Raw genomic sequence first — 13,150 nt, forward strand, 5'->3', positions numbered from 1 at the left:
ATGGTGAAGCAGTCACAGGTTGTCCTGCCACAACTCTCGCCTCTTCTAGTTCACTGAACGAAGCAAACGGCGTAGGATCTCTTTGTAGACGTGCCGGTTGATCGACTGGCCCTGTGGCAAAAAACTCGCAGTGAACGATGTCCCTCACATCGAAGAATGCCATCAACAGTCCTGGAACTGTTCTGATATACGTTGTGTACAGAACAATTTTTATTGAAATGACCTCCTTGGGTCTCAAAAACGGTTGACCAGGTATGTCGACATCTGCTTTTCTGAGGATTTTAAAATAATAATAACAATAATAATAACCCGGTGGACCAAGCACTGGTGAGTTTCACATAGATGAGTGGGTGACATCAGTGGGACCGACTTAAATGGGTTCCACTGTAACATGTTGAATTTGTCAAGTTGTATAAGTACACAGTAAAAAACAGAAAGACACAAAGATTTCTGTCTCTCAAGGTACAATTATGTTAAATTTACCCCATAGTGATAATCACTGGTCTCCACAGCAACTGCTTGAATTTTTTCAAGGTCCAAAAGTGTACAGATATGTTTCTAGTCAAGGTCAAGTGGCAAGGGTTTTAAAGTACCACTACAGCGACCAATCATTTTACCCCTAAATAAATAATCATGTACTTTTTTCTAAGTGTGGGTTCTAAGAAATACACAAGGGTACATTTTATATGGTTGTTAGTCAGTCCATTATAAGTATTTGAATGTGTTTTGACTTAATTTCAAATGATTTCTTGCTTCTGTGATGCATTTTTAATGAGTAGTCAAAGTTCGGTAATTAAAGGTACAGTTAAAGGTGCAGTGGCTCTAAACAGTTGCCACATGAATAGAATCCCCTGAAGCCAGAAGCAGGTCGTCATTGTGGACCAACTTTTCCATTTTCCAGGTCAGTATTTGAGTGTTTCTCAGAGGAAGGAGAGGACCCCACCCTGAAAGCCATCCTGAAGGACATCTGAGACAAGTCGTGTCATCGGAGCTCCTCTTATTTCTGTGACATAAGATCTATTAACCTCCATATACAGTAGATAACCTCAGTGTTACCTTTTTGTTGTTGTTACTGTATCTTTCATAACTTTTATGGCCATTTTCCTTGTAATACTGTATAACAATGACACATTATTGATTATTTTGATAATAAACACAGCTTTTACTGTACAAATTTGATGTGCACACGACTTTCTAAAGAATTCCAGGACAAGACATGTAGCAAAAATGATGTGGTAGGTTGCACTGGTGACGTAGAACTTCAGTGCATCATACTGGCAACTGTTTTAATAAGTTGCTTAGCCAATTTGGACATGATAATTAAAAAAAAAACAACAACAACGTTGAATCATTCCATCTATCTATATAATCCGAGGTAACTATTACTGTCTAAGGGTTGAATTTTTGATACAGCTTGTGCAGGTAATGCAGTATCCAGTCAGTGTAAAAAACAAAAGGGAGTGGCTACTGAAATAACAACAAATATTGAATATTCTTGAAAGTTACATTAATTGAAACCAAAAGAAACAATGATATGATTGTCAACTTGAATGATCTGCCTGGCATATCAATATAGTAAACTATATAGCATCAAATCTACATGACACAAAATAAAAAAAAAGTGTAATAACTGTAAGTATTTTAAGACTAAATGTATTTATCACTAGTACTCCCATGTTAGACAAGAGCGTAAATGAACGTATTAGTTATTATTATTATATTATTGTTTTGCACATGTGTATCTGGCCCTTTATGTGAAATGTGGTTTGAATTATTACATGTGTGATCTGTTGAATCACATCAACATGGGTCGCTTTTAAAACTATGGAAACAGAAATATCAAAATTCTGTGATAGGCTTAACACAATTTCTTTAGTATGAAAATAACTAACAATATATTGTACGCGGCTGATTAAATGTGGAGGGTGATGTATTAGAGCCTGCGTGCTCTCAGCATGCGTGTGTGTGTGCGCGCGCGTGTGTGTACGTGTGCATGCAGGGCATGTGTACAGGCTGCAGGCTGAGCGGGAGAGAGTGGGAGGAGCGGAAAGTGCTCCAGTCCAATCCGGGCTGGCGGGTAAAGCCTCTCCTATACGCTCTCCCCTCTCTGAGCCGGCAGAAAAGAGTGAAACCTGCCATCGAGGTGAGAGCGCAGATGTCATGAGAACAGCCACCGCACGACCAGAGCGCGAGCACCCACACACCGAGCGACCTCAGTCCGCCTCCCTGTGCCTCGCTCTGGGATGCTTTTAGTGCACAAACCGCCTCCAATCAGGGCAGCCAGGGGACGTCGACACAGATCATCGACACTCTTTTAGTTGTCAGTGTTGTTGTTTTTAACCGAGGATCTTGTCCTACGAGAAGCCCAATTTTTAGTGTTTATGTTTGTTTCTTCATGACTGCTGCTTTGGGAAGAGAGCCGCAACAGCAACACCATGCGAGGTAAGAGCACACAACTCCAAGCCGACACGCACAAACACACGCTGACGCGGGATTAGTCTCACCTTGGACCTTGAAACTTTATTAGGGGAGTTTGTCTTAGCTGTCAAAACCATTTTTGTTACGTTGCACAGTGAAGGTAATATTTAAAAGTTCGTCACCAGTTTGAACACAATCACGTAAAAAAATGGAAATGAAAAGCGGTGCGGTGATATTTGATTAATCATCTGAGTCAGTCCATACCGCCGTGCCGGAAATGTCCACGTGATGAAGTTTTGCAGGGGAGAAGTCTTGTTTTGTGTAGTCCTGATGCTAAAAGTTGACTGGATGTTCCAGAGCCACTTGTCGTGTGTTCCACTAACCCATTTCTCTGCAAGGCGCCCGGCATGTTGAAATTCAGCATCAATGTCAATGTCGTGTCTCTCTGTCACTCTCTCTCTCTCTTCCACACATGCACACACACACGCCTGCGTACCACCACTCTCACCAAACCCCTTGCTAATGTTTTGCATCCACACACACACACACACACGCACACACACACCCACTATATATATGATGCTATATTATTATTATTATTGACTCTTATTATTAGCATTATTATTAGTATTATTATTACATTTATTAAATTTTTTTTTAACATTTATATCCAACCTTGTCAGACAAAACATTTTTTAAAAGGTGCTGAACTTTAATTTGTTGGCACATCTGTGTAATATTATTGGTATAGAATAGAATGTATTTAATATAGAATTTATTGAAAAATACTGGCTAAGTAACTCACTAATTAGAGTGGATGAAAGTGGATGATGATGATGGATCTTCAGTATATATCTTTGGATGGTTAATATATTTAATATATTTGATAAAAAGGGATATTTAGTTATGCATGATATTACATCAAAATAATATTATATAGAACATGTCAATGATAAACAGGAAATAGTGAATAATTTGATTTGATTATGAGGTGTAAATGAAGTGCTATGTGCATGGAGCTAACTTATGTGTTTGGATGTTATATTAAGCTGTCTGCAGCTGCAGGCCAGATAAAGCAAAAAGGCCAAACGCGGCCCACCTCTGTCTCGGTTATCTTCGCCCAAACTCTTCTGTCATGCACCTTGTATTTTATCCACATTGTAGCAGGCCTTATGACCACTTTTGTGCATGGGAGGATTTGGAGGGGGGGTCCGGGGGTGAGGGGGTGGTGGTGGGGGGGGGACGGTACTGAAAGTCCGGCTTTCACTTTACAGCCGTGGTTAGCAGTGGAGGCCCCTGAAGCGTCTCTCTCACCCCTCTTTCTCCATCTCTATCTCTCTCCATCTTCCTCTCTCCCTCTGCACGCCCGAAAGGGTTTTGTCAGATAGAATTAAATCAGAGTGGGCTGCATGCCCCCCACTCTCAACCTGTGTGTATGTGTGAGAGAGAGAGAGGGTCTCAGCTGCCCTTACATAGAAATGTGCTCACAAGCACAAGGTTATAAAAAATAGAGGCCCCTCATGTGTTGTGGTAATTATCATTTAACAATAGCCACAACTTCTGAAGTTCACACTATGATGTCACCTCATCACCAGGTCAGGAAAAAAAACATAAAATCACCGAGATCTTTTCTGTATTTCCGAAGATGTGTGTGTTTTCCCCTTCAATGTGGCTCTGCCGGATGATGTAAACAGGAAAATAGTTTGTGTAATTAACTCCAACATGATGCTTGCAGGAATTAAATGAAACAGCTTTTTGACGCAAGACAAAATAATTGTAGATATGCTTGTATGATTGCATTTCCACTTGCTGCAATGTCATCAATGAGTGGGGAATATTTTTTTTCAAAACAACACAATGTGGCACCACATTAGCATATACAGCATAGGCAAAAGGGAGAGTTTGCATTACGTTAATGACCCTATAGGTCAGAGAGTTCAGCGTGCAGCAGCGGGGAGGTGAAGGTGGTCAAAGCGCCATTCGATCTTCTGTGTTAGCGATATGTGACAATACCAATCACCATGGGAAACGATATGATGATGGAAAGAGAGGAACTGTACACGAGTAAGGTGAAGACAAGCTGAGGTCAGAACAGTACGTCTGTAAGGTGTGGTGTTTCTGTCCAATTTGGGTTTTGATTCTCATGAGCTCACACACAAACATCACTTGAAAGACACACACTCACCAATACTATGCATGACGGCTTCATGCCAATAGAATTAGTCCTACCCTGCTTTGCTGTGGAGGCTTGTGTGAACATTGATCTGTCCGATTGCAACACATCCTGAGGTCAATTTTTTGCCAAAGCCAACGGAAGCAGTCTGTTCAGAAACATCGATGGCACATCACTCAGACAAAATGAACTCATCTGTATCCATAAATGTAAGCAATTTTCTCGTTGTCACACAAGGCGGGACGCGTGTGATACTGTTACAACAATCCAAACAGAATTGTTAAACGAGGAGACTTCATCTCAAGGTGAACTGATGACTAAAGCAGGTTCATTTTAGCCACATAAATCACTGCTACGACCTTATTTTATGCTCTAAAGTCCACTATGTCCACCATTGCTGGGGTGTGAGTGGTCCGTTTTCGGGTTCAGTTAATGTCAATTGTGTTGTTTATTGTGTGTTTGTGCTGACTAATGGCCGAGTGTTATGTAAGAAGAGAGGAGAGATTACCTCAAGCCCATGGATGCCACATTGTTAATCCCTCAACACAGCCCTACTGACTGAGCCACGGCCTCAGTGCTCTTGCAGTACACACATTTGGGACTCATATTCAACTGGCAATACACTTGTCTAACAGGAGCCACAGTCTACTCCTGTGTGTGTGTGTGTGTGTGTGTGTGTGTGTGGCCCGGTGGCAGTCCTGTGGTCCCACTGAGCCGCTATCATAGCTCCTGTTTGTTTAGCATGCGCTCAGCATCGACTCCTTGTTGGTTTTATCCCTCTGTAGCTGTCTGGGGGACTTGAGGCGAACTGCTTTGCCCTTTTCTCCACAGTCGCTTTTTTTTTTTTATCTTCACGCACACAAAGTGTGGGCTACGGCACACTTGGGTTTGTGTCGCCACTTTATCTACGCCAGGAGGGATTTTCAGCCCCGAACCACTCTTAAACTCTAAATCTGCCTTGAAGTCATAGAGTCCTCTTGCTGTTTTACTTATTCGTGAAGGAAGTATGTCTCAGTGGAGCTACAATATATTCAATATTCACTTTTTTTTGTTTTACTGCGATTTTTAATCACAAAAACATTATTGGATGTCCGATATTGCCATAAAAATGAGATACTGGTTCATATCGGTATCGTTTTTTCTGCCAAAAATGATATTGTCGCATGAGTGATGAGGTCGTGCTCCACAAAGCAACAAGCTTGCTCGCTCAGTATGTCCGTGGTCTTGCCTTCGTATTTTAAATATGCAATTTGCAATGACTGTTAAGTAAGTAAGTAAGACATCTTCCTTGAATACTTCTAATCTAATATCACATCTCAGGAGGAATCACTTGCTAGAGTACCTGCAGCAATGTAATAACTGAGCGGATATGTGTGTGTCGTGTGTGTGAATGAGCCCAGTTTATAATTTCACCGATTGTATTTGTCCATAGTTTCGTACTTTTCACCTTAATTTGTTTCTATATGGATGTTTGTGCCACATAGAAATGTGCAGCTTTCCAAATTGTTTTGTTGCCATCCTTGTTTAATTGGATTCTTATTTGTGAAGACTAACCTGTCTTATACTTTGTTGATAGGAGAACATGCTATTTTAGTTGAAATGTGTTATTTTAGTTGTTATATTATTTTAATTGGTCATGATTTGTTATTCAGACAAATTGTTTCAAATAAATGTGGCACTTTTTCTGAAACTTACATTGCATATTGCAGTATTTGTCTTATATTGCACGAATATCTGTGAAATGCATCCAGTGGCATCACAGTAAAATCAGCATAATGTGTTCATTACATGAGATGTGACCTGACATTGGTTTGAAGGAAGAGCTGCTGCCTGTATCGGTATCGGAAATGTAATGCTGGACAATATCAGTAAGAAAGCCGATATCGAGCATCACTAATTTTGGGGGGGGTGGAGTACTTTCATATGCACACCAGCTGAACAGGATTTGCTATTATTGCTTTTCATTAGTATTTGTAAAAATGTAAGTTTTATTGTGCTCAGTTCAAGCGCTTAATATGTATGAACACAAAATAAAAAGTTGGCCAGTCACTCTGCCAGAGGAAACAAGGGTGAAAACACAAAAATGGTAGGATTTGTTTCAGCGATTATTGCTTTCTTCTTCATTTCAGTCAGATTATGGGTGAAATGATTTCCATTGCTGCACTTGTAGATGGAGAGCTGATTTGAGGTGAACAAATGTTAAAGCCGGGCATTTAAGAGCAGGAGATAAAAGAGAAAGGAGGGAAGGGAGAGTCACTCTGAGATAAGAAAGGAGAGCAATTAAAGACTTAAAAGTTATATAATAAAGCAAAAGCATGTGTGAGTGCGTCTGCAAGCAGAAAGTATGCCAAAAGTAAGGACTGAAAAGTCATGCATAGAGATACTAATTTCCATGCACTGTGTAGGTATGAAGTCTGTGTGGTAAACACACACACACACACACACACACACACACACACACACTGTATATACAGTAGATACTGTGATCAGATTACATCTGCAAGCTGTAATTGTCCTCAGCAGTGCACCCATACCAGCAGCATCCAAAGTCCACACTTGCAAACTTATCTAACACAAAATCAGATTAGTCCTTATAATGCAGGTTTGTGTCAGTGTTACATTTCTTCTTAATATGCATGTAGCATTATCGTAAATCCTACAATTGCTTTGAAAATGTGAGTTGAATGCACACAAAAAAAGTGATTTGCGTAGAAGCATTTGTCTACGTCAAGTGGCAAACAGAGAGTGGATGCAATTAGTAGCGATGTGTAACTTAAGAGCATGTCTCTAAATGTCTCTGCTGGCTGAAGGTATTGAGTGGTGCCAGGTGCAAAGCACGCACGTCGCAACAATAAGCCTGTGACTTAGCCAACTGCATCTTTTCTTAATGACAAAGATTAGCCTGTTTTAGTGCTTGTAATCCCATTGAAGAGATTCTTATTAGGCCTATCTTTCCTTCTCCTCATCCCTCCCTCGCTCTTGAGCAACCTCACAGTCCAAGTGTGTGTGCATGTGTGTGTGTGTGTGTGTGTGTGTCAACAACTACTGCTCAGGACACACAATGTACAGCAGTTGATGTGAGGTCTCTTATCTCTCCTTTGCAAAGAGAATGAAATTATGAAATCAAGACTGGTGCTGCTTTTACTCACTCAACTCCAATTTGGGGTTGCTAATGTATTCTGTTAAATCATGCCACTAGAGCGAGAGAGAGAGATAGAGAAAGCAGGTGAAGAGCAGAGCAGACTCTGCGCGAGTCTTTGTGATCAATTTGCCTCTGCGAGAGATGCCCCTGGGGCCACTTTGGGGAGAACCTTGTTAGGCTGAGTTAAATTGTTGCCCGAGGCGAGCTATTAGTGGCCATCCCTGAGAGAGGACACACATATCGCATGCTTCTGCACTTAAACAGAAACACACACACATGCATTGAAATACACACATCAGCTGCAACGGGCTCTCATTCATATGCTCGCATTCACTCTGGAGCAGGAATACATAAACACACAAGCCGTGAGGAAGAACCTTAACTTGAGGTTCTTGAAAGATTCAGCTGCAGGTAAAAATGTGTTTCAAACAGTGGCATTTGACTGTGAAAAGTACTACTACAAAACATCTTGGCTAAATAGTTTGAACTGTAGCTTTCCCTTAATAGTTAGGCGCAGTGTGTCACTGCAGTTTGTGCCTGTTTATTGCCAAACTAATTGTGCACTCAATAAGTTTTTTGATGTTAAGTGTCCAATGAAGCATAATGCAAGTTTCCCCCAAAAGTGTAACCGAAAAATACTGGACTGCAATCTACAGTATTTGTGATGGTAGAGTGTTGTACCAGAAAAGGTAGCTAGATTTGCCGCTTTTCTAAAAAACAAAATCCAAAGGGTCTGAATACTCGATAAGTCGAATGTTTCAAAGTAGGCAACACTTATCTCTGCTGCTACGTCTTCTTATTCTCATTCTCTCTCATATTCAGACCAGGAGCGTATGACGAATGTTAAGAAGTAGAGTTATGATGCCATTTGCTGCACAAAGTTGGAATATCAAGCTACATTCACAGATAGTCCCACTGTAATGTGTTTATGGGCGCGGGCGAGCAGTCAGCGCCAAATCTGTTTGCGATCGTCCAAATTTATTTGTAGCACAAATAAATGAATGCATGGGAAACACTGGTCCTGTCACTTACAAATGTAATGTCGCCATTTACAGGCCAAGACACTATATTTGGTAACAAGTGTGAGTTGATCTGTATGCTCCCAGCCAATCAGCAAAGAAAGGTCATGAAAACCAGGAAATGTTTGTAATACTAAAAGACTGAGTATACTATATCAGTATATCGATATTATAAACATAACCATCATGATTAAGTCTTGCAATGTGATATAGTGATTTTTTTGGGTGATAAAATGATAAATTTCTATGTAGTTTGCTGATTGCCTGCACAAGGTGAAGTAAAACATAATAAGGGTGTCAATTGACAATATTACCGGGTTTCCCCCAGGATTTTTTTAAGCTGTGTTGGTCGGCTGCGTGGGAGGTAGACTGCCGCCGCTGTGTCCTGCCACTGCTGTGTCGCTGTGGCAGGAATTTCTTTTTCAAATATTTAAATTTACGGTCTGTAATAATGTCAGCATTAGGGTCGTTTTCACAGACTTGGACAACAAATGCATTAATTAACTTTAAATGCCTTTCTCTCAGCCTTTTCTTCCTTTTTTTTGTCCTGTCCAGTCATTAGGGAAGATAGTATTGTTGATCTAAATGCTCTTACGTGCTCAACAGGCCCACAGGGGCAGGCAGAACCAAGACCAGCCACCCAAGAGCCAGCCCTCGAAGCCGTCCTCGTTGGCGTCAAACACCGGTGTTGGGGGTGCTTCAGGTACCGTCTCTGGGGGGCTGGTTGGGCCGGACTGGGTGTTCTCGCGGGCCGGGTAGTCCCTGGGGTGTGTCCTGAGGCCCGTGGCTCGTCCGAGCCTGTGCTGTCGTGAGTGGCCTGTTGATCGTGTGTCTCCTCGGTCCCCGCCTCGCTCGGTTTGGGCGGTGTTGGGCGGTGTTGGGCGGTGGGCGTGTTGCCCTCATCCTTCCTACTCCGCTGCACCAGTTCACATAGATATAGAACTTTGGGAGGTGGTCAACGGTCGGGCATGGCGCAGGTGTGGGGTTGCCTTGCTCCTTTTCCCCTGGCATGCATCTGACTCAGCCGCCCCTCAATTTTAACCCCACAACATTTAGGGTTTGGAGAGGCTGGGCAGGCGAGGGGCCCACCATACCTCAGCTGTCCCCCAATTTAATTGCATCGTTAGCTGTCATCCACATACATCCCTATCATATACATACACACACATACAATACACCCCTCAGGGACACAGAGGCCAGCCCTTTAGAGCTGTCCTCTTTTATTTATTTATATTTTTAATTGCATAATAGGCACAATCCCATCTTATCACACTGGATCGGGGTGTCTCCTGCCTATTCTGCGGCGCCTGTCCGCGGGGCGGGGTTGGGGCTGTGGCTATGGACCTGTCTGCTGGCCGTCACGATGCGGTGGATCACCTGGGGTGGCCTGGATTGCGGGACGTTTTTGTCTGGTTCGCCTGCCCTTCCCAGGGGTGGCCCTTCGGGGCCAGTTGATGCGGGGCTTGCGCTGGGGGGGCAGAGTGTGGTTCTTCACTTGGACTGACCTGGGCTGTGGATACTTCTGCACGCTTGGGGGGGATGCGGCAGTCTCCGGGGGGCGGGGCCCGCATGTTGCTGTGTGAATGATGATAAATGCATTATTTTTTTAAAAAGGGGGCGGGTGGAATTTTTATCTTAAAACATCGTAAAACATCAATTTACAAACGTTTCCTTATTACCACAATTTTCCAAAAACGATTGAAAAGCTATTCAACAACAGGTTGGACAAATTTATAAATAAGAATGAATCACTCATGGACCGTCAATACGGATACCGAGCTAACATTTCAACTTCCATGGCACTAATCAAAATTACTGAGGAAATTACCAACGCTGGAGACCGCAGAAAGTTCACAAGTGCAGTATTTATGGATGTGACAAAAGCTTTAGACACAATTAATCACAATATCCTAATTTCACAACTAGAAAGGGTTGGAATCAGAGGGTTAGTTTTGAACTGAACTGAACCTGTTTGGCTACTTAGCAAACAGGAAGCAATATGTGAAGTTACGAGAAAATACATCCGTAAGTTTAAATATATCATGCGGCATACCCCAGGGATAAATACTGGGACCAAAACTGTTCGAACTATACATTGATAACATATGTAAAGTCACAAAAGACATACAGGTAGTATTATTTGCAGACGATACTACTGCATTTTATTCTGGAGAAAGCACACAAGAGCTAATAAAAACAAGTCACAGACGAACTGATTACACTAAAAAGATGGTTTGATAAAAACAGATTATCCCTGAACCTAAGTAAAACTAAAATAATGCTATTTGGTAATAGCAGAAAGGATACTGATGCACAAATACAAATTGATGTCGTGGACATTGACAAGGTGAACGAAAATAAATTTCTGGGGGTCATAATAGATGACAATATGCATTGGAAATCTCACATTAAAAATATACAACATAAAGTGGCAAGAAATGCCTCAATACTAAATAAAGCAAAATTTGTTCTGGACCAAAAAATCACTCCATACACGCTATTGCTCTCTGGTATTACCATATCTAACTTATTGTGTGGAGATATGGGGGAATAACTATAAAAGTACACCAACTAAACAGTCAACTATTAACCCTTTCATCAGTTGTTATAATATTTATTATTATTTATTATGAATGTAATAAAATTTATATACAGTCACTACAAACCTTGACTCTTTTTACTATATTGTTATACTGCTTATCATTTTCCTATGTATTTAAAATTGTCAAAGAGTACATTTAAAACACAGGAAGTGTACAAATGCATTGTAATTGATGCGGGGTAGTATTAGGGGTAGGATTATACAAGCTTTGTTTCTTCCTACTTTGCTTCTTCCACCTTTTTCCTATTTTGGACATGTGGAACTGTGACTTGTACTATGTGATGTACTCCAATGTAATTTATAAGTGAAACCATTTCTATTACCATTACAATAAAATCTTTAGTGAACACAGTAGATCGTTCCAAGACGAATGGCAAATATCTGCGAGTAATTGAGACGCCCATAAATGTCTATTTTTGACACACACACCAAACGTTGACGTTCTCCTCCGATTTTAGATCACCTTTTGTAATAAGACTGTTGTAATTATTAGATTAGATTCAGTTCCAAAATCCTCCTCCATGTCTCTTCAATATGCCTCACACACTTATTAAACACATTTTAAAGTATAACATCTATAGGTACCAACTACAAATGAATGATAATGCAATATGGTCAATGCCCAGGTGGACTCGGGGTCATGGTGTAGAAGTTATTCATAAGTTTCACTTTTGTGTCTGGCAGCAACTGAGGTGCGTTTAACGACCACCGAACCAAGTGCGAAATCTCAACTCGTGACGAAAAAACATCAGTGAAGCATAACGACATAAACATGTAAAAACTGTGGGTTTTTCTAAACAGTGGTACACATATGCTGTACATTTTACCTGTATTACCACGTATTTGTAATTATTTTCGACTCGAATGATGCTGAATGATGTTTTTTTTTGGCAAAAAAGTAAATAAAAATTTGAATTTGCGGGGATCGCAATCTGAATGCTGATTCGCGAGTATGTCTCCTTACACGCTACTTGTGTTGCATTCATGACTATACAAAGCGTGTGTGTTTTTTTAAAGTCCTTCAGCCGTAAGTAAGAAATTAAGACTTTTCTGTTTGTCTTTGCATGGATGTCCCTCTCTCATCTTCTACTCTCTGGGGTAGCCACCTCTGCTCTCCCTTCCCCCCTCAAAGACACACACACACACACACACACACACACACTGTCATCTACAATTAGACTCAAGAGAAACACCATAGGAGGAGCGTTGAAGGAGGATGAGGACATGGCCAACGCCAACAAACATTATTTTCCCACCCCAGGAAGGAGCAACCGTGCTCAGTGTGTGTAAACATAATCTCCTGTACATTCATTGCCTCAGTCCAAGCAAAATATGGACACTACATCAACGTTTCAGCTCAGCTCAGTGTGAACACATGCATGTCTGCAGACGTGAGGGCCAAGGCGTGACAGTGAGCGATACAAGACAGAGCTATAAGCAGTGTGTGTGTGTGAGTACTCCTAATTGTGTGTGGTGTCTCTGTGTGTGCATTCTCATGGCTGATTTCAGGATGATAATGACCAGATGCAGACCTCTCACACTTGGACTCGTTTGTTCCACTCCGATGGACTCACTCGGTCCTTAAGGAAAGGTCAAAGGCTGTTAGGGTCCTACGGGTCACCCAGGGGACTGTAGGGCGTGAGTGCACGCCTATGTGTGAGTGTGTACAGTGACCATGAGAGGCAGATCACAGGGGGCAGATGGGCAGACTCCATGCGTGTGTGCATGTGTATGTGTGTGTGTGTGTGTGTGTGTGTGTGTGTGTGTGTATTTGTGTTGGGGCAGGGGTTGGGTTT

The 13,150-nt window shown here is 41.6% G+C and overlaps 1 protein-coding gene across 1 annotated transcript in view; it reads left to right on the forward strand.

Moving 5' to 3' along the window:
- The first annotated feature begins 2,078 nt into the window (after positions 1-2,078).
- rorb (RAR-related orphan receptor B) overlaps positions 2,079-13,150 on the forward strand; it is a 32,416-nt gene continuing 21,344 nt past the window's right edge. Inside the window, exon 1 of the mRNA XM_054772716.1 lies at positions 2,079-2,442. Within this exon, the coding sequence (XP_054628691.1) occupies positions 2,436-2,442 (7 nt within the window). The 5' untranslated portion in view covers positions 2,079-2,435. The remainder of the gene's footprint in view (positions 2,443-13,150) is intronic.

This window comes from Dunckerocampus dactyliophorus, chromosome 4 (genome assembly GCF_027744805.1).
Source record: "Dunckerocampus dactyliophorus isolate RoL2022-P2 chromosome 4, RoL_Ddac_1.1, whole genome shotgun sequence".
NCBI classification, from domain to species: Eukaryota; Metazoa; Chordata; class Actinopteri; order Syngnathiformes; family Syngnathidae; genus Dunckerocampus; species Dunckerocampus dactyliophorus.